The sequence below is a fragment of the Egretta garzetta genome, unplaced genomic scaffold (assembly GCF_000687185.1).
Source record: "Egretta garzetta isolate BGI_Z169 unplaced genomic scaffold, ASM68718v1 scaffold190, whole genome shotgun sequence".
Lineage (NCBI taxonomy): Eukaryota > Metazoa > Chordata > Aves > Pelecaniformes > Ardeidae > Egretta > Egretta garzetta.
The window spans coordinates 646,701-668,930 of NW_009258272.1; the positions used below are offsets into that span (position 1 = coordinate 646,701).

General features: G+C 44.0%; 1 protein-coding gene across 1 annotated transcript; it reads right to left on the reverse strand.

Moving 5' to 3' along the window:
- Positions 1–1,773: 1,773 nt before the first annotated feature.
- Positions 1,774–22,105, reverse strand: GOLGA2 (golgin A2). The gene is made up of 28 exons (XM_035889922.1): positions 22,088–22,105; positions 21,321–21,443; positions 20,854–20,934; positions 17,287–17,421; positions 16,644–16,687; positions 16,431–16,494; positions 15,923–15,982; positions 15,368–15,448; positions 13,534–13,572; positions 12,896–12,958; positions 12,556–12,649; positions 11,787–11,893; positions 11,157–11,215; positions 10,783–10,924; positions 9,603–9,692; positions 9,319–9,426; positions 9,132–9,219; positions 8,303–8,646; positions 7,375–7,488; positions 6,868–7,092; positions 6,492–6,591; positions 6,316–6,404; positions 5,561–5,702; positions 5,348–5,415; positions 4,667–4,769; positions 4,297–4,403; positions 3,923–4,091; positions 1,774–3,816 (listed from the first exon to the last, which is right to left on the reverse strand). Exons 1-28 carry the CDS (start codon positions 22,103–22,105, stop codon positions 3,566–3,568), a joined length of 3,108 nt encoding a protein of 1,035 aa, XP_035745815.1. The 3' UTR covers positions 1,774–3,565.
- Positions 22,106–22,230: the final 125 nt, after the last annotated feature.

The following is a 22,230-nucleotide window of genomic DNA, read 5'->3' on the forward strand; positions in this document are numbered from 1 at the left end:
ATTGGATGAAATAAACTATCATTTCTGTATAATGAAGGTCTCCATGACTAGAATAAAACCATCTCTTGTTCTCTTGCTCTTTCACTGGGTGATTTTCAAACTGTGTTTAATTATAACCTAATCTTTTCATCCCATAGAGCTTAAAGAGCTATACATGCAAGCAGGTGCTAACACTGATAGGGAAGGTGGAACAGATCTACATCAATAGTGGTATCCCGAAGCTGCAGTAGAGAGAAACAGCTCTTCAGAGGTGGAAGTTAACGCCTTTTCTCCTTTGTAAAGGAAAATGCATTGAGGCGCTTCAGTGACAGACATGCAGACGGTGGGAGTTTTGCACACAAAATTGCCTGGTTCTTAAAAAGGTATTTTTGCCTAGGGTGTTTGTGGAACACAGCAAGCAGGTGTTGAGTTGTAGTTTCTCTGTCAAGTGGTGTCTTTCAGGCCTCTGTAACTGAAGTGCACTCTAACACACGTGGCCAGCTTCTACTTGGAAGTTGCTGAAGTGGGATTTCTCCCCTGGTATAAACTGGGTAAGGCTTTCCCTAGTGTCTCCATGCCAAAACAGTGAGGGCTATGGGTCTCGGATCATGGTCACAGCTTCTCACAGTGACAACCACATTTCTCCATAATTCCTGAACTTGCCAATCATTGGGATGACAGTGCTATGGGTTCCTTAAGCCCCTGTGCCATGGGGCTCCAGCGCTACTGCAGGAAGAAACCAGGAGCATTGGGGTTGCTGACTTAAATCGCCGTAATATTATTGATGCCTAATTTAGCCCTGAGTGCTCTTGGCTACAGCTGGCTGTGGTACTTGTGCAATCTCCCTCCCTAGTAAGACTTTAATAAGCTAAAAATCTCCTTGAAGACTTTATTCATAGTAGATACTGGTGTGGGTTGAGTGAATAGACCAGATCTCTCGTGCTTCCTTCCTACATGTGTTCTAGCTACCTCTGTCTTGCATCTTGCATGTTTTCATGGGTTGTAACTTCAGCTTCTACTCAACTGAGGCGATAACCATTGCTTGCCCTACCCTGTCCTGTTTTTTTACCCCCTCACTGGAACTGTTCCATCTATCCCTGGTGTTATACATAAGGGGGTTGTTTAAGAATATTACATTTTTTGAAGGCAAAACTATGTATTTATTCAAGTAAATATTGGAGCCTTATATTGCAGAACTAGAAACTCTAATCTGCTGGTTATCAAAGGTTAAATATGTTCTGATGAGAATCCTGGCTACCCAGCCCAGGCAAGGTGCAATCCTGTCCATGGATCTACAACCTTGTCAAAGTGTCCTCTTCCCAGTGTAACAGCTGTTTCCTGCTGGCTGGTGCTTATGGCTTTTAAGAAGCATTTTTTTTCTATTTTTCCTTAAATTAGAGGTGCAGAGGCTGTTGTGTGTCAGCTGGACAGTAGTTCCTGCTCCTGTGCCTGCTCTTACTTCACCCCAGGTAAAGGTGGGGTCAGGGAAAAGCTCCTAAAGGGAAAAGGGTGAAATGTGAATCTGAACCCAGAGTCTGGATGTGAAATGCTAGCCAAGAGAAATGTCCCAGGCTTGGCAGCAGTCTGCCAAGAGGAAACATTCATGAATGCTCAGGGAAAACTGACTCAATGCCAGGGCAGGTGCTTCTAGAGTCAGGCCAGCCTTTTTAATAAAGAATTCATTCTTTTCTTTTTTTTTTTCCTGGCCAAATTTTGAGACCATCTAGACAGAAGAAATACATCTAGTTGGTGCCCATCTGAATAAGTTTATTCAGAAAGCAAATTTGTAACAGGATTAAGTCACCTCTGCAGCCCTTTGCTGTTCTTGTCTCCTTCACAGTATTAGAGTAGAACACCCAATAAATATTTATTCCATTTATAATAATGCTCTGTATTAAATCACAGCCCTGCCCCCATGAGTTATGATACAGATTTAGGAATAGCCTGAGCAGCCATAAACACTGCCAAAAGCTTAGTCTATCTTTAAGGAATATACAGCATTTTACAGAGATACACTATGTACACAAACCCATCACTTGTGTTGTGCTAATGACAGATGCTGCTAGCACCATTCAAACGAAAGAAGTTCAAAAGAACCAGCTTCCATCTTCCCCGGGTGGGTTTGTAGCAAAGCACCAATTGTTCTGCACACCCTTTTTTCAGTTGCATAAGGAAAAAGTCAAAATGAACCATTTAAAAAAAAAAAAACAAAAACCTGCGTCTGGCAGTAGAAGAAAAGCTAGTTCTACCGTGCTGTGTAAAGCTTGACCAACTCAGACACAGAAGAGATGAATGGTCTCTGTTGTTGATAAACCAAAAAACTGATACCATGTTCCTGTGCTTGCATCGCTCAACAGGTTAACGGGGCGGTGCGTGCTTCTTGAGGCACTCGCCCAGGCTTGTGTCTTTGGACCACAGAGGCCTGCCACTTAAGGTCCGGTCCCTTAAACCTCCCCTGTGGTCTTCCTTAACTCCATTGCTGAAATGAATCATCCTAAGAAGGGGTGGTTCTTACCCAAAAGGCAAGTTTACTTCAATGCTTGCACCCCCAAGGACTTTGCTTTGCTCCTACTTCAGGGTCTGCTCTCCTCCCACCATGCTTTTTCTCCTTAGAGTTAGGGCTACAAGTTCAAGGCAGTGCTAGGTGGTGCCTCTGTTGCTGATGTGTGTGTCCCAGGAACTTAAACAGGGCCACAGGATCATGGATTCCACCCATCTAATGCACTCCTTACCAAAATGGGGGAAGATGAAATTTAAGTGATGGAGAACTAGAACCCCTAGAGTCCAGAAATTCAAAACAAAGCATGTTTATTAAGTGGCTTCCTTTTACTTACGTCTCCCATTTTTTTTTTAAAATAAATAAAACTTTCAGACACATACAAGTGAAACACATCATCCTTCAAAGTGCAGTTACGTTTCCACCCCACTCCCAAGAACCGCATAAAGCTTTGTCAAGTAACCAAAAAGACTCAAAAGGCAACCCTTGCTCCCTTCCCCTTGCCCAGCTAGCCAGGAGCCTCTCTTTTGGCTGACGAGGCTGGTTTCAGATACAGTTGCGAGAGGCAGGCTGCAGAAGGAAGGGGGAAGTTTAAGATACATAGTATGAAACAAAACCAACCTGTTTTAGAGTCCAAAGAGTTTGTTACCAGAATAAGTTAGTTCAGGAGCCCTGGAAGGAACTAGGCTGATTACAGTCATGAGTGAGGGATCAGAACCGCTGCTCAGTCACTGCGGTGCTGCTGGCTGCTGGCAGCAGTCTGGGATAAGGGATTAAGTCATTTTGCCTGAAGTCATGGAGTCCCCTTCCCCCCGGCCTGCACCCGGCCCAGGTGAGGTGCCAGCACCAGCTGCCTCCCAGGATTGGTTCGAGTCTGCCTGTACTCCAAGCACACCAAGTAACAGAAGAAAGAGAAAAGGAGGATGAGGTCTGATGCTCAAATTCCATCTGTGCAATCCCTCTTTCCTGATGTTGTTAAAGCAGATAGCTGTTCTGACCAAGGGCACTGAGCAGAGGTATGGGCACGTACAAGTCAGTTAAGTCCTTTCAGGCTTATAGAAAATTGCTGTAAATAAGATTTAGCGCCACTTAAACTACCATGATTTTGACCTCATCGTTCTCATCAGCACGGTAGAAGAAGGGAATGCAGGGGTTTTCCATCAGGGAACCCAGCCTCTCCTGAGGGTTCTGGATTTCTCTGAGAAGCTGCATTATTTGCTTTGCTGTGGGGTCTTCTTGGCTTGGCTGAGCAGCTTTACTGTCAGTAGGGGAGAAACTGGATTGATGAAGAACAGCAGCCTCTTGTTCTGCTTCATCTGATAAACTGACTTCTCGTAACCCTGTAAGGAACACAGACAAGGCAAGCAGGTAACTCTTCCCCTCCATGCACAACACTGAGACCTTGGGTTACTCCATTTTACAGAACCTGTCCTGGCTGCAGCTTACCTTCTCCATCAGTAGCATTCAGTTCAATGCGCCTCTCCACTGGAAGTACGCTTTCATTCTGGCTTGCTAACAGCTCTGGGTTTTGAGCCACTGCTACATACTTGCTGTACCATTCGTTTCTTTCCTTGACCAGACGCATCACTAAATCCTGCAGTTCCAGTAGTTTCATCTGTACCAAAGTAAAGGAAAGCCTATGAATCATGCACATCCTTGTGGCCACACACACTGCGCTACAGTCTGCAGTCCTGCCTGTGTCACAAAATCAGGAACTTCAAAGTTAAAGCTAGCTGAAGGACAGCATGTAAAGGTTTGGACTGTGCAAGTGCTCCCCAGCCTGCCTTGCTCGAAGTAATACTAGAGAAAGGATTCCTTGCCTTCATCTCTTCCTTGTCCTGAGCCAATCTGCTGATGTACTCCTCTTTCTCCTGGTGTCGCTGCTTGAGGATAGCCCTTTGACTCTGGTATAATGCAATATACTCCCCTGGAATAAAAGAGAAGTGTAAGAACTAAGTGTTAGCACAACTGGGGTACCAGCCTTACAGTGAGCATAGAACTATGTGGCATGAGGATCCAGCAAATCCAACCCTGGACTGGAGATCGAGCTTGGTTAGGCAGCAGTAGGAGACCGGAACTGCTTGGCAGTTGGAGGGCTCCAGCTCCAACAGCTGTTGGGGACCTTCTATTCCCCAAATAAATAATGCACTGAGTAAGCATTAGCTTGTGGCTGGTGTCACCTAAACTTACCAATGGTGTCGGTTTCCCCAGACAGCTGTATGCAGCGATGTTCTAACTCTTCTAGCCGTTCCTTCAGATCAGCTTTCTCATGCATCAGGTCTGTGAATCGGGACTGAACACAAAAATTGGTATCAATCATCTGAACTGCTTCACATACAGAAAATACCTGTGTTAAAGATGACCCCCTCTATTCACACTGGTCTGAGCCTAGGGAACAAATCTTGCTGCTTTTACAACTTGTCTCAAATTTGATGCTAAAAAGGAACAGAGGAGAGAGGCAGCCAGAGAAGGCATAACAAAGCAGCTGTGCATTCTGGGAAGCAGAAGGGCTGATGAAACAAAGTCCCTTTTAACCTTCTCATTGCTGGGACAGCACAACTCTGGTCATACTCAGCTCCAAGACCGCAGACCACCTGCTTCATCCCAGCAGGGTGAAGATATTCAGTCTGGTTTTCAGCTATTTATGTGTTAGGCCATTGTATGCACAGTCTTTGCGGGGGGTGGGAGGGACTGCTGCAAGCCTTCTTGTGCTGAGACAAGCAGTGATGAGGTTTTTAGGAAGCAGCTGATTGTTACAGAACATCTGCTACTTCTTCCCCTACAATTTGTGCGTGCTATAGGAGCCTGACGGGATGAAAGTCCAGCTGAGCAGGGTAGCAGGGCTGAAAGAAGATGAGATCCTTTGCTTACCTGTAGTTTCTCCATGGCAGTTTTCAAAGCCTCATGAACCTCCACCGGCACAGTATCCATAGTGGAATCTGGAAGGAACACATGTAATTTACAGTTCCTCCTTGGACATGAGGTACTCACAAAACCTGTAGATCTGCTCCACAGGTGCCAGTGCAGCTGGCTGAGGCGTGCCTCTCTAATTCACACTGTCCCCAAACTGTACCAGGTTTTTACCTCCACCCAGCGTGATGTGATGTTGCTGCTCCTGCCTCAGAGCTGCTATTTGCTGCAGGAGGCTTCTGCACTGCTGTTTCTGAGCAGCCAGCTGCTGCCTCATGTCCTCTCGCTCCTTCTCCACTTGGGTCAAGAAAGCGACCTGGGAAGAATTCCAGAGTGTGCACATTAGTGCTCCTCCTGGATGAAGCACGATCAGTTGTGCATCTCAGGACAGAGTAACAGTTCACCCCATTTTATTTATGGGTATGAAACCAAAGTACTAAATGACTGCCCTGGAACTAAACCAGGCAGTAACTACTGCATCTTTTCTCATTCCCAAGTAGTACAAATATGCAGGTCAAATACTAGCTCTCGTGGTATCTGTTTGATCACAGTATTTTCCAATTATAACTGTACTTACAGAAAAATCTAGTAGATAATTCAACACCATTTCCAAACTGCCTTCCAAACTAAAGAGAAGATCATCAGCTAAATTAGAGAGCTACTCTGACAGCTGAGTTGTCTTCATCATTAAAGCCACTGCCAGCCTTCCAGCTGATCTTTGCAAGGATGCTGCAGAAGTCTTGGTTTTTGCTGCTACACACGGAGGTGTTTCACTTCCCTCATTACTGCGCCTCAGCTGGCAGGGATCACGGCTGATAATCAGCCTGCTCCATGTACCCAGTGGAACCCCTCTGCAATTTCACCTGCCTGCTTTTCTAAACGTTTGTTCAGAACTAAAACCAAAGGCTTTTCTACCCTTTAAGACTCACCATTTCCTCATGGCTTTCAAACTTCTCTGGAATCACAAATGAAGATTTTTGGATTTCTTCGGTCATTGCTTCACTTTCAACTCCATCTCCTGTAAGAGGAGGAATGTGAACAAAGAGGTAATATCCCAGAGAGCCCAGCTCTGCCTCCTCCCCGGGGACCAGCTGCAGACACTCACCATCTAGTCGGTGCAAAATCCTGCCATCCAGGTCTGCTGCTAACTGACTGATCTGGGCCTGCAGCTCTTTGTTTTCCTTAGCTACAGCTTCCAGACTTTCCTGCAAGGGAGAAGCAGAAGATCACCAAAACCTGCGCAAGGCAGACTGCAAACAGTCACTACATCTTCAGGCAGTAGCACCACACACACACAAAAGCAGTGCTTCTGCTCCAGCAAGCATCATTCACCTCTATTGCACAGGATATAATCATAGAATTGCAGAGCAGCCCAGGTTGGAAGGGACAGCAAAAGATCATCTGGTCCAACCTTTTGCTTAATACTTAATGTAGTTAAGCACTTTCCTCCTGTCTCTCCACTTGCTCCTTTTTACTGTTACCTTGGTCTGCTGCAGCTCTTTTAGGTGCATTTCCACTGTCACCTTCCCCTGAACCTCCTCATGCTGTAGCCGATCCATAAGTTGTGTCTGAAGCAAGTACTGTTTGTGCAGTTCCTCCTTCTCGGCAGACAGCTGCTGGTACGCCATGGTGTACTGTTGTAAGTGGCTGTAGTACTGGTCCCGCTGCTCCTGCAGCCCCCGAGCCTCTTGTGTTTTCAGTTCCAGCTAACACAACAAGACCAAACCATCACATCAAACCATTTCTGCCAGAAAAGCTGATCCCTGTGACATGATCCAAACTGTCAACATTGCCCCAAAGCCACCAACTAGGCAGGCAGCCACCATCTGCCCCCACATGCTGGTCCCCCACAGCAGACGATGGGGGAAGGCTCTCAGCTTGATCATTACAATACCAATTTCCATCCTTCCATCAAAGTTTGGAAAGTTGCCAGCAGTTCGCATAAACTGCCACATACCTGCCCTGCCATCCCACCGGCTGTTGCTTACCGTCTCTTTGAGCTCCCCCAGGTTCTCCTGCAGCTGCCCAAGCTTCTTGGCCAGCTCCTTCTTTACATGTTGCTCTGACTGTAGGGCACTTGTAACCTCCATGTTTTCATTTGTCTGCAAGATAAAAACCACTGTATAAGGAAATTGCCCCAACCAACATACATATACACTCTCAATAAACCACGTTAATTCCCAATACAACAGGGTGCCAGCCCTTGTGTTATTCTGGGATGTAACTAAAGGCCATAAACTGACTGTTTAGGGCAGTTAACTTACAGAACAGTTCAGAAGATGGGAGAAGAGCAAGGAAAGAGACAGGAGAATCGGTGCTGGGACAGTGCCAAGAAGAGGCCTGGCACATCACACAGCCTGTCAGCTCCAAAGCAGATGGGTGGTACAAATATCCCAAACAGAGCCACAGACATTCAAAAACAAGGAGTTCAGAAAGGACTAAAGAAAAATCAGCAGCTAGGCCATGTGTCAGTTTACCAGGGCTCCAAAGGGAAAGCTGTTACATTGAAAGAAGCAAGAATAAGGATTCAGCTCCAGGAGGGGTAAGAATGACAGCAGCAGGAGAGAAGACTGCTGAGAACTTCTTCCTCACGGGCAAATACAGGGAACAGGAAATGGGTATCTTCAAGGGGGCAGGAGGAATACTCAGGGAAAGAAACAGCCTGGCTGCCAGGGGATGAGAGGGAAAAGGAAACAGCTTTGGGCAAAGATATTGATTCATCTGCCAGAGCACCTGAGGGAGTAAGGAATTACAGGGAACCTCCTGGCACAGCAATACGTATCACAGACGACAGAGCATCCATAGCCTCAGAGGACAAGAGACAGATGATGCTTCTGCCAGTTTTTTACATCTCTGCTACAAAAAGATTGCACCAGTGAGGGAAGCAGTGGGGAAAGATGCGCGGAAGAGACATACCAGTTTGACAAACCCATTCTGCAGCTCAGCCAGCTGCTCCTTCAGCTCCCGATTTTGGCTCAGTGCCCTACTGATTGTGGCCTTGTCACTCTGCATGTCCTCCAGGATCTGCTGTCTGTCCACAGACTCCTCGTTGTAACGCTGCACAGCCTTCTCCAGCTCCAGCAGCCGCTCCTCCTGCTCCCGGTTGAGGTGGCTCAGCTGCTCGTTGTCCCGGACCTGGGCCTGGTACTGCCCATGCAGCTCCTCCTTCTCTTGCTGCAGCCGCTGAATCTCTTCCTGCAGACTCAGCTCAGCTGCTGTGGGCCCTGCTGGTGAGGAAGGCTCAATATCCATGGGCTTAACTGCTGAGGAAATGGAATCAAAAGCAGCTCAGTCAAAGGGCTAAATCGCTGTGTAACATATATTGCTATTAAATACACAAAGCACATCCCAACCTATACGGCTCTCTGACCCAGAAGGTATCACCAGCTACAGTATTCAATCCTCTCTGCAGGGCACTGAGAGGAACAAAGGAGCAAAACGACCCCAAAACCAAGCACAGCATCCTGCCATGTGCTGCTAACTCCCTCACGGCCCTAGCAAGAGCATCCTGCCTCCCCAGACTCCTGGGCCAGAGAGGCTGACAGTACAGTCAGGCAGATACTAAAGACATCAACAGTCTGCTGGTCAATTAGTTGAAGTAGTTCACTTGCTGTTTGCTAGGATGAAAGGTTTCTTTGGGTCACCAGGCTTTCAGCTGCCTTCATGGCTTCAGAAGTTCCTGCACGATGGGGACAGTTAACCAGCTGGTAACTCTGCAGCTGAAGCCCGACTTTGGCAGCCATACCTGATGTGCTCAACAGCTCTGTAATATTGGCTTCCAGCTCCCGAATTTGGGCCATATGCTTCTCCTTCTCCTCTGCCATTGTGTGGACCTGCAAGGCCACACAAGTGAAAGTTAAAACAGTGTTCATGGTGCATTTAGTCCTGCCCGTGTTTGTCAAAAGCAGCTGTGATACTGCCCCTGATGTTACCTGCTCAGAGAGCTGCTGTACCCGCTGCTGCCAAATGCTCCGCTCCTCCTTCAGTTTCTCTACATACTGATCTCTTTCTGCCTGGAGCTGGTGAAGCGACTCTGAGAGCTGTTCAAAACAAAACACAAAGAAAATCATATTGGCTAAATAAAAGTTGGCAGTGACTGCTTAAGGAATAAAGCTTGAAGAAACCAGTATTAATACATAGCTGAGGCTGCATTCTTTTGCCACACCATTTTCTTTACAGACGTCAAGTTATGGATCATATTTTTACAACCTCTTACCTGAGCAACCTGGGTTTCCAGGCTCGCTTTCTCCTCCAGTACCATCTGCAACTGCTGGTTTGCATCCAGACTCCCTGCCTGATTTGAGAACTGCCAAAAAAAAAAAAAAAAAAAGAAGTTATGGCAAAATGCTAATACTCAGTTTCTGCGTAGCCTTTCCCCTGATATTAACCTGCCACATGATGCATGTTGTAACCTTCTATAGTTCTTTAAAAGTGCTCCAACTCACAGTCAAGTTCAATGAAAAAAAAAGGGGGGATTAAAATCAAAAAGCTTAAGATTTTAGCCCTATAAAACAGGCTGGACTGGGCAGCTCTTCCCTAACAATTTTATATTTACTTTTTTTTTTTAATTAAGAAAATGCCCTTTAGTCAAATCATTTGACTCAGAAACTTCATGCATTTCCAGAGTCTGTATTATACAGCCAGATCAGCCAGATCAGATGGTATAAAAACTTGTGACCTTAAAGGTTGTCAAACATGTCAGGAATTTAAAGCCAATGTCTGGAACATGTCAGGAATTTAAAGCCAATGTCTGGAACATGTCAGTGGACTAAGTAGCAAGGCTGGTTCAGTTGAGACACAGTACTTTTCTCAGAAGAGTAGCAGTTGGCTTTATTTCAAGAGTAACTTAAGCCACTGTCTGGGGAGAAAAAAAAAAAGAGCAGTTTCTTCCCTCACAGGCTCACCTAAACACCAAGCTTGCTCTCTGAACTGCGAACAGCTGGCTTCACGCATTCCCTTTCTAACTGACTGCTTCTCCTAACTTTCCCCAACTGACCTTCAAGTTGCTGTTGTCCAATTCACCACCTTCTGCTAGGGTGGGTACAAACACCACCCCTGCTCAACTGCTTTCTCAGTGAGACTGCACAACAACTGAGTAACCAAAATGCTGAACAGATAAAAGCAGGAAAAGTCACCGTATTTTCACACTTGGTATGTTCAGTCACCCTCTCATATTGTGTAACATTCTTTTAACAGACCAACTGCTCCAACTCCTCAGAATACAGACTTTCTGTTCCTCAGAGGCCTGGCTGAAAGCCTTTTACTAAGAGGATGTCTTGATGGGAATTTGCACCTTCCTTTAGAAACAAGTGTTAAGTCTTGCCCCCACTGTCAGAAGCAAAGTCTGCCGATGACCAGTGTGATCTACCCTCACATCCCAGAAGCATTATGGTTACCTGTTGAATCATCAGTTCAGCCATTTCCAGTTTCTTATGCAAATCCTCCATTTCCAACTTCATAGCTGAGTTCTTGGAAACCAGGGAGTGAACTTTCTCTGACAGCTCCGAATTCTGCTGCTTTATTTCCTCACTACTTTTGCTGAAACAAACGAACAAAAAATTATAGTGGCATCACTCTACATACTACGGGTTTACTGATGTCCATGTCATAAATTTACAATCCAGTTCTTCATAGCAGCTAGAATCACAGAAACATCACATCTAGTGACTTTTTTTTTTAAATTGAATATTCCACTTTGCAACTCGCCACCTGTGGTCTGTGTCCCTTGTTATGTTTTGTGGCTCTGCAGTTACAAGCAGAACGGACTTACCTTCGTTTGTACAGTTCCAGTTTCAGGTTGTCTCGCTCCTTCACCAACTCTTTATTATGCTGGAGGAAAAGGAAATTATTGATTCATCTACAGACTTTAGCCAAACAAATAAGATGTTCAAAAAATACTTCGTTTCACATTTAGCGAATCAGCTAAAGTGGAAAAGGTCATAACTTCAGCAAAACCCTCAGGACAGATTTGCTTAGAGCTTCCTGAATTTGCCAGGAATAAGTCTGCTCAGTCTCTTCAAATGTGATACTACTAACTGAACAAGAGGTTATTTCTGCAAGTAATCTGGATTAATATCAACACTAAAGTGTCTGTTTGATGGAGACCCTCCTGGGACGAGGCCTCAGTGAGGCTTCTGTTGTGTGCAGCTGGCAAGACTAATGAAGGAAGATGCCAGATCTGAAGACAGCAACTGGACCATATGATTAGTGGTCACAGAGACCTGAATGAAGTTTGCCTTCATCATGGAGAATATGGGGCTTTACAAGGTTAATTAACAATTAACAAGGTTAATTTCTGCCTCTTCTCTAAGCAGGGACTACAGACTTTGCAGCAGTGTAGTGACAGGCAAATGGCCAAAGGCAGAGCTGCTGGTTAAGCATAAGCAGAGGTGACTCTTACCTTCTCTGACTGTTTTTGCTGCATAGAGATGGAGGACAAAGTACGTTCTAGCTCTGATACCCTCTGGCGAGACGAATGTAAACGAGCAGCAAGGTTTTCAGCTTCTCCTGAACAAGTCAGAACAGAATTAGTTGAGACTAGACCACAAAGAGCTTTTTGGAACTGGCTGAGCAGCACTTTCTACTTTGTCAACCAGCTCTTAAGGCGGCACAGAGCGTTGTTAATCAGTAGACCACTCCTGGCTTTACAGGTGAATCACTAGCAGCTCTGGGCAGTAAAGCTCTCAGTAATTACCTTCCTCACTTTTAGAGGGAGATGATGAAACTTCCTTTGCAGAACAATAGATAATATGTTGTTTGGGTTTGGGGGGGTTTTCCTAATAGGATAAATCGCTCAAATTTAGTTCAGAATGAAAGGCTCGGGTAAAACCTACATTAACATGACAGCTGTGTGGGAGGGAAGGTGGAGAAAAAGGGAACAAAGTTTTAAAAGAATCAGAAGAAAGTCAGAAAGGAACAGTCTGGGGTAGTCACCAGGCCCAAACAGGGCTGACAAGGCTTCAGTGATGCACAAAAGAACCTCAAATGCCAGGGGATCAACATGCTCCCATTTGGGGGCAGCTATGATGACAGAAGCAGTGACAGAGCCAAGTTTTGCTCATTAAGGAGTCAGTGAGCGTTGTGAGCTGGCTGCCAGCAACTATCATGTCTGTGACTTGAAATCTACAGTTTAACCAACAGCCTGAGCAGGAGTGCTCACAGTCAATTACCTGATTTCTGCCGTGCGGCTTGTTGAGTATGTCCAAGGGCTGTCTGCAACTCAGACTTCTCAGAAACTAGAATCCCAATAGTTTGGATATGAACCTTTGAGAAAGGAAAATCAGCTCAGTGCAAAACTGTTTTGCTTGTAACTGCAACATCACTGTTGTCACAAAAGGGGAATTCAGTAAAAGTAAAGAGCTCTTGCAGTTAAGTACAGTCTGGCTGCCTGACTCCCAGTTTTCCTGAAGGAATGGACTCGTGGCTTCCAGGATAAAGACTACGAGTGGTCAGTAATCCAGAAAAGACCAGAAGCCAGGTGGTATTACTGTAATGGAGGATCTGCCTTACCTGTAGCTGTTCCCTCAGTGCTGCTTGCTCTTTAGAAAATTTCTGTTCAAACTCCTTCTTTTCCTGTATAAACAAATGAAGCCTACTCAGCACAAAGAAGTAAATAGTTAACCCTTGTTGTTTTATGTCAAACTAAAAAGCAGTGATTCATCGGTATTATTTCCAGAATCTAAATGATACCAGTATTTTTAAAGACATACTTCAGTCTTCCCTTACTTGAACTGCTTCATTATTTATCCATCCTAGAATGGCAATGACAGCGTAGCGCAATCACTGCTAGCATAAACGTGGCAATGTTTGGAATGCAAGCTATTGGCAAGGACTTCAGCTGTAATCTCCTGCCTCCACTGCACTCCTCCAATACTCGAGCATTTAAACATTAGCTTTTGTCAAAGAACACTACCTGTCTTGCCTAACTTATGAAGTAAGCATTTAAACATTAGCTTTTGTCAAAGTAAGAACACTACCTGTCTTGCCTAACTTATGAAGTCAAAATATTCAACCTTATGCTACAAATGAAACTGAATCTAACATAAGACAAGGTCACATAGGGCCATGCCACAGTCCACTCTGCTTTCTACTCCTCAGAGAAACAGACACTTATTTCTGTATCTATCCAAAAATAGGACACACTTTACCTTCTCCAGCTGATTCACTGCTTCTTGGTTCTGCTGTTTCTACGGAAGAAAATTGATGCACCAGTATTAAGAGAAAATACTCTCATACTGCTGAAACACATTTTCACTTTAATGAAGTAGGATACATCCCCCATTAATGCACACAGAATTTCCATTATCCTGTCTGTAGAAGACTAGGAAGTTCATCTTGGCTATTAAAAATAATAGATTTGGGGCTCCCTTCACTAATAAATATACTTTATATGCCAGATATGTTTTTCATTGCTCAGTACATTACCACAGTTCTTCTCAAATACAACTACTGAAACCCCTGTATGTTTAGATCTGAGCATCCACCAACTTCAGTTAAACTTGCATCTCACATCTATGAAATTAATCTTAGTAATCTTGGTGTATTAGCATAATCACAAAAAATGCTTTTTAAAAAACCACAAAACCCAAACAAAACCCATAGTCTTTTCCTTTAACTGAGACCTTAGACCTTTACCCCACTTAACAACTGGCCTTTAAGTCATGCAGAGCCGCACTTAGGTTGGCAGACTTCTGCAAAAGGTGGCATGAGAAAGAGCTGAAGCCAAATGCAAAGAAAAGGATAATTCCGTCCTAACCAATGTCAATCTTATGGGTGAAGTGTCCCTTCCAACCAGAGATATTCTATGATTCTATGATTCTAAGTATTTGGAGATTTGTTGACTGTAAATAATGCATCTTTAGTTACAGGTTGAAGGGGACAAAAGCGGCAGCTATCTACCCAGGCTGCCACACAAACTGTGCTGCTGTGTTTGCCATTTGCTGTTGACCCCTCCCCTTCAGCAGTTTTCTCACAGATGCCTCATAAGTAACTACATAATTAGTACTTTTTCCCCTTCGCAAAGAGTGGACATTAGCCAAGCTGTTTCTTTACTACTACTACATCAATGTATTTTAAAACATGACTACAGATGGAAGAGTAATGAGTTAGAGGGTTTGATTCTAGCAATGCCAGTGTACGACATAACCAGGAAAAGCAAAGGCCAGACCACAAATGCAGCAAAGGCCCTACAAAGTTCCAGCCAAACAGAAAAACAGGCAAACAAGGAGAGTCCTGGGTGGGCAGAGCACTATACCAGGTATCTCTGCAGCCCAGCTGAAAGACTAAAAGAAAGAGAATGGAACCAAAATAACCCAAAACCAAAAGTAAAACAAGAGGGGTCATGGGATACACTGGGAAGTGCTGAGCTTTGGGAAAAGTGTAGTTCAAGAGAGAGGAACAAAATGGGGAAAAGTACTTCACACAAGAAAGGCTCTTTTCAGACTGAAACAAGTCCACTTAGCTGCATTTCTTGCAGTGTTAAAGCTGAAGGCTGAAAAGCAGCGGCAGGAATCCATGCAGGCCACAGGACAAAGCAGTTCATTCATTGTGCCAAGAGAAGCTGAGGATATGATCAGAAACCAGCCCCAGGCTCTCTCTTAGACCTATTGCTCCCACTCTGCTGATATATTTAGAACAGCATCACCACCTGCAAAAACAGGTTTTCACACTGCTGCCAGCCCCAGAATTCTGTATTTCAGGCATTCAGACCAGGACCAGAAATAGCTGTTTTATCAGGATGCTTATCATCCAGGGAAAGGATGATGAGGCCAACAGAGCACACTTAAATGGAAACAACAAAACTCTGTTTCTTGTTCCTCAGATGAGCTGATACATTCAGAAGTGGCCTTAGACTTTGATCCTCTGCTGTGTAAGCAGCCTTCCTTGTGGCACTATGAGAGAACCCATAACCTTGCAGACACCCAGAGAGCATGGAGGAGCAGCAAAGACAATGTCAAATTGGTTGGTTGGATTGTTTCTTACCAATTCCTCTATCTTTGTAACGAGCTGTTTGTTAGTTAGATTGCTGGAATCCAGGGCTACTGCCAGCTCCTGGTAACGTGTCTGATGGGCACATGCAGACAGGAGAAAAAGGAAGGAGCATAAAAGGAGAAGGGGAGGAAAAAAGCAATAATTAAAAAGGATAGAAAAATAAATCATTATCACAGTTTGATATAATCAGATTCTCCAAACAAACCAAAATCTATGGTTTCAACAAAAGCAGCTGGGACACCAACAAATTTTATCCATTTCTGCTGAGGCTTCATTTTGGCATAGACTTGAATCAGAAATAAGAACTGCAGTTGCACGGAAGCCAGATTATCTCCAGTCCCCAAACTGGAAACACCTCTGATACCTGCCTCCAACTGCTGACCACAGCTCCCCGATTACAGCACAAGACAACACTAGACAGCAATGTATGTGAACTATGCATTCAGTTGGGTCTCATTAACACTGCTGTAAGCAGAGTCCCAATAAGTGATCCACAGTAGCAAATAAGAAAGAAGAAAAAAAATAAATAGACTGAGAACAACTTACTTCCATTTCCTTAATATTTGTGGAAGAAACCGCACTTTCCCCATTCACATACGACGTAGACTAGAAGTAAACCAGTCAAGTAAGTCAGTTTTATTCCCCAAGGCACTGAATCACTATTAAGTAAGAACCAACTATCATAATAATACTTCTTACAGCACCTTTCACTTCAAAGGGCCACAAACAGGTAGAGAAAACATACTTTTCTGGCTAAGGATAGATGCAGACTCCCGCTGTGACAAGTGAATTATGCAGATTGACTCCAGATTCTTTTCCACTAAATCAAGAATACATCATTCTGTGAATACATACTGTTGATTCATCCCACTCTGCTTTTCTTCCTACTGCTGAAATTTTACATTTTTTGCTTCTCAATGCTTAAGTATCTTATTGTTTAGTGGGATGTCTGCAGACACCTCTGAGTTTGAAGTGTTTTCTTGAGCTGACTGCTTAAAGCTCCACATCAAACATCAAGAATTAATAGGGCAAATTGATCAAAATGAGGCCATACCTGAGAAACCAGGCCATTGAGTTGTTCAGACAACTGGCGGAGACTTTCTGTTGATGAGAAAGACCTGGGAAAAAAGAAAGACCTTGCGATGCAAAATTTCTCCCACAGAACTGCCCAAATCGTAACAGTACTGGGGAGGAATAAAATCTTAATTTGTTGGACACTTTGGGATCCTGTTGCAAAGCTGTTTGATAAATAAGCACAGACGCTCACCTGTTCTCATCTAAAGCATTTTTATGATCCTCAGCTTCATGAACCTGTGGATTGAAACACAAAAATTTACAAGCCTGTAAAAGAAGATGGGAGTCACATTTGTGAATATGTCACTAAGACTTGATTACATCTGGGCTCAGGTTCCACAGTACCTGTAATTACTGCTTCCCAAAGAAAGATGAACTTAAAACCACCAACTCAGTCCTGGCTTTCACATAATTTCTGAGTTGTGTGAGCCCAGGTTTCTTGGAATGGAGAAACTTAAGTGTTACAGGCTTTATGTTTGCGGTCATTATTTATCAGTATAATCAACGCTTTGCTTTGCTAGGAAAAATTCAACTGAATCTTTGAGTAGTGAAAGGAAATGCAGATTATTAAAGGGCACTTTCTGCTAATGAAATAGGAAAGAAGGGGAAAGAAAATAGCAGCTTTGGGAAACGCAGGGGCATGTGCATGCCAGTACTCTCTCTGCTCTCACAGACAGATGATGACTAGATGGAGAGTGGAAAACATAGTATTTTTAACAGGAGAGTAGTTGAACTAGTCATGTCATATTTATGAAGATCATCTTTCTCAGAAAAAATGTGGTATCGCTAACCCATATTCAATGGTTCAATGGCAATATTCATGATGATTCACAAACCTGTGTCAGCTGCATGCTCCCAGGAGCAGGCAGAACAGAACCACAACTAGGTAGACTGTTGCTGTTAGATAGCACAGGGACATCGGTAGCAAGCTGTTCAGCATTACGAGTGGCAACATCACTGTCAAAGTATGCCTGTCACAAAACACATCACAGGAATTACAGCCTTCATGCAAAATGAGTGAAAACACACATGAACACATCACCTTGTGATCTGCCTGTGAAAACTAGGCAGATGTGAACAATCAATCATTTAGAAACACATGGAAGGGAATCTGTGGTCTCCCCAGAGCAAACAGGTGACTGCATCAACCCATGAACACTGTCCCAGACCTGTGCCCTCTCAGAGCCAGTCTGAAGAACCCATATCCCATAATCAAACTCACTTCTTTAACATGGGGCAATAATGTCACCAAACTCTTAAGTCTGTACACTCGATTTACTGCAAAGGAATTGCCAAAAAGCAAGCAAGGGCAAAGCCAGATGGTAGTCACTCTGCTTTGAAAAGCACTACCTTCAAGATGTGTCTGGGGAAAACACAGATCACTGTGTGAAAATTAAGATGGAAAAGAACAAGTTAGTGACTACTTGAAAACTGGGTTAGTCAAACTCAAGATGCTCTGTCTAAAACTCAGTGAAGTTTGTGGCATGGCACGGACCACAAGTTTAGAAACAGGACATTTGTGCACAGGCCAAACTCAGCGTGGCTGGGAGCAGGTGCCTGTGGCCCTCTGGAGCTATGAATCCCATGATTAGAAGAATCTTAACAGAAAAGAGAATGGCCAAAAAACTATTTCTGGACAGCAATGCAAGTTCTCATCCAGCCTTCGTGGATTTGCATTTGATGCAAATGGAATAGCATTTGATGACACAGTGAACTGGACAACTTCTTCTAGCTTGTACAGCATCAGAGAGCCATAAAGGCCCAGAGCAGCGTTCTAGTGTTTTATGGCAATTTGTTTTATTTCATCATCCAGCTCTGGTAAGTCTTAATTTAGCAACACTATGAAGCAAATGAGATCATCTGTCAGCATTCAACCCCACCAACATATTGCAGCTCCCTGCTATTTCACCTGAAAGAGCTCCCTCTTACTTCAATCGCTTCCTTCTTGGCACTTCGCAGGAAACAAGAAATCTCTCTTGGCATTCCCTGTTTACCTGCTCAGTGCTTCATTCATGTATCAAGCAGGAAGAATATCATAACAGTGAAGACAGATTTAATGAAAGCAATAAGCTGGAAGACTGCAGAGGGAAACAATCAATTTTCTAAATTTCTTTTTTAGCAGGACAGATACTTGTGCTCTTGAGAAGCAATATATGTTAGGTGCTTATAGGAAGGTCAGGAATTCCCTTACTTCCTCCAGCTACGGGTTACCTGGTTCAGGCATTCATCAATATAGAACATCAGATGGACAGAAGCAATATCTGCCCCAGTGCATCTCAAAAAGGTTTCCTTATTTTTTTCTGATCAGGACATTCTTTTTGCTTAATGCTTCAAGATGCAAAAACCAGTAACATGCCTTAACCACAAGAACTCCTTTCTTCCTCCACTATAAGCAATTTTGAAATAAATAAATAAATAAACAAAAAAACCCCTATTTGAACAGCTGAGTTTGTTGGAAACAGAAAGAGTAAGGAGCAAAACACTTATCTGGAAATTATGCACTGTGATGGTCTAATAATGTAGAATTAAAACTTGGTAATTCTGCTCAGCTTAGCATATAGTAGGATCCATTTGCTTTCACACAAAGGCTCCTATTTTGTTGGGTTTTCTGTGTTTCACAGCCAAGAAAGCTGGAGTGGGTGAGGCGGGAGGAGTCTGCCTCACATTAAGACACCAATGGTAGCAGTAGCTCAGACGCTAATGATCAGCTTTTCTGCCCTATTAGCATCAAGTGAGTTTCTGAACAGCATTTTCCTGACTCAGGATTTTTACAAGACGGCAACTGGAAAGAGAAATCTTTCTTTCATTACACAGTGCAATTAAAGATTAGTTTTCAAATTATTCCTAAAACCTCAGACACAATAATCCACAAATTCCATAACAGCCAATCCAATCAAAATGTATCTCTCCATGCTAAGGAAGCAGAGAAAAAAAAAAACAACCACATTGGGAAAACAAGAAAGAACAGAAGTAATAAATTCTCCATTTCCAGAACAGGACTAAAACTGTAAACACACGCAGGTCTTCACTGCAAGACCAAATGCCATCTCCGCAACAGCGCTGGACCACCCATCTTCATCTCACCTTCCAGTGTGAAACGTCTCTTTCTCTGACATCAAACTTGCACGGAGTTTACAAGTATTAAGTGAAAACTGTCCCCGTGACAAGAGTGAAACTTCAATCAAAACATGCTTTCTGATGCTAGGCAGGCACATCCAGCACCCACAAAGCTTGCAGTAAGTCTTCATGTCACTCAAGTTCTACTGATACACAACCTACACACGCAAGGTCCAGTTGGAGGAACTATCTGCTGTTCACTCTGTGTGTTGGACAGAACAGCTGCTGTATTATCACACCAAAAAAAGGAGAAAAGGGATACAAAGGCAATTCAGAGTGAACTCCATCCCATCTTGCAGGTTTCACTGCACCTCTCTGGTACCCCTGGTGATTACTCTAGTTATATTTATTGCTGAAGACACATGGATATGCAGTAAATATAATAATGAGTTACTTCATGACAACTAGAGTGGAACAATAGTAGGGAAATAAGCTACCAAAATGATGCAAGTGACAATGAAAAGCAGAGCTTTGGTACAAGAAAACTGGAAGAAAATTCTGGGCTACAAAATTTGACTTCACTGAGTTTCTATCGCAGTTTGAGCCTTACTTAAATATGGCTGGCTGAAACGCATTTTTTAAAAAGACTCCTTGTTTATGTTTGCTCCTGAACACATTTCTATCGCTTATTGGATTATTGGCGTACTTCCTGCCCTTTCCTCTTCAGAAGCTTGGGAATATGAAGATGCTAAAGCTTGTAAATGCTTGAAGTATCTGACTTCCTGCCTAAACATATTTAAACCCATCATGCTTGCCAGACTGTACATCACCTGTGCAAGTTTCATCGCCTGTCATAAAATGGGTTGGCTGGAATAACTAGACAGCTTACTTCAGGGCAGCTGCTTGCCTGGGGATGAGCAGAAACATGCCCATCAGAAACAAGGCTCTAGGAAATAAAGCAATGACATGCAGAACAGGAGAAATACAGACTAAGAAAACACCACCTCTTCCTAGTGCAGTTTTCCTCAGTGGTTGTTAGTTTATTGCTTCAGCCCAAATTCCATGTTTTCCTCAAAGCTCAACCATCTCAAGGAAGAGGTTTTGACAAAGGTCACTTTTTCATGTTAATTTTGACATAAACCAGAAGGAAACAAACACTTACGAGCAATGGAAACGCATGTTAACAAATAGCTTCATGTTAATAAAAACAGCAACAAAACTCAAGCAACTGACAGTGGATATGTCAGGACAAGGCTCCATCCGAAAAATCGAGGTCAGTGTAAACAGAACCCGAAGCATGCAGCAGGGAGAGCGAGTCACTGCGAGGGACACGAGCACTGCCTCACCTTCCTCTTGTCCAATGAGGGTATGGCTACCCCATTGGAGCGGTTAAGGTCTGACACCAGCACCTTCAGAATGTTCTGAATCTAAAGGAGGCGAAAGAAAAGGGGAAAGAGAAACAGCTCAGAAAAGGACAGAGAGAAAACGTCAATCAAAGGTAGCCAAAGAAACCAGCATCTTCCAGCTCGTTAGGAGCACACACCTCAAAACAGCAGCTCTGGACACACCCAGGGTTGCACGACAGCACTGTATGCTCAGACACCGCTTCGGCATGTACCCTGACTCTAGCATGCACCTTCCAGTAGAGGTAGTTGCTAACTACTGTAGCACACTTTGTATGCTGGCAACACAGGCGTCTACGCCATTCATGTATTATACCGGCATAACCCTTTCCTGGCTCTAGTCATGTTGTTTGGGAAACCAAGGAACAAGGAGGCAGCAAATAATTTGGGAGAAAAAATGAGACACTCACATTCTCTGGAGGCTGCCGGTCATCGTTGGTGGGAGTCTCAGGTCTACTGCCTTCTTTAGTTTTTCGTTTTTTCTTGGTTCCTGCAGTTGCTCCAGGGCTATTCTTCTGCTGATATTCCTTCAGCTGTGAAAAAAAGAAGAATAATCTTAAGTCCAAACAGAATATGCCTTCTATGAGTATAATGTCAAAAAAAACCCCAACAAACTTGACTGGGTAAAAAGACAGATCAAATGTAAGGACAAGGGCAACACCCTTCAAAGAGGTTGTCCCTCTGGGGGGAAGAGGACATCAAAGCAAGTCCAGAGAAGCCTAAAGTAAGAACTAGTGTTTCACTCTGTTAAAGATTTTAAGAAGGAAAATTACAATCCCCACAGGTAACACATTAATACAGATACTGTAATAACCATGAACTAAGGGGAGAAGCAACCTGGTTTTTAAATCATCTCCATTTCTCCCAGGAAAAGCTAGTCTGATAAACTGTAACTTGAATCCTGCTAGGTCTTCCGGCATTTTCGTGTACGTTATTGCACACCTCAGCCCCAAACCAAGCGAGTCTCAGGCAGCTCTGTAAATCTCCCGCTTCCAGCAGCCCCCCGTCAGGCCGGCTCAGCCAAAACAGCCCCGGCCCCGGGCGGGCAAGGCACGGCTGCGGCCGCGCTCCCGAGTCACGGTGGGGAAAAAAATAAATAAGGAGGAGGATCCCATTATTCGCAGGATTTCAAAATGGAAGCCTGAACTGCTCCAGGACACTTTCCCATTCCTATGACTTTGACACAGAGGCGCATCCCGCCGGGACGGACGGGGCCCAGCCTCCCCGCAGAAAAAAATATGGGGGGGAAAAAAAGGAAAACGGGGGGAAAAAAAAGAGGGGGGGGGGGAGCGGGGGAAGAGAAAACCACCAAACCAAAGC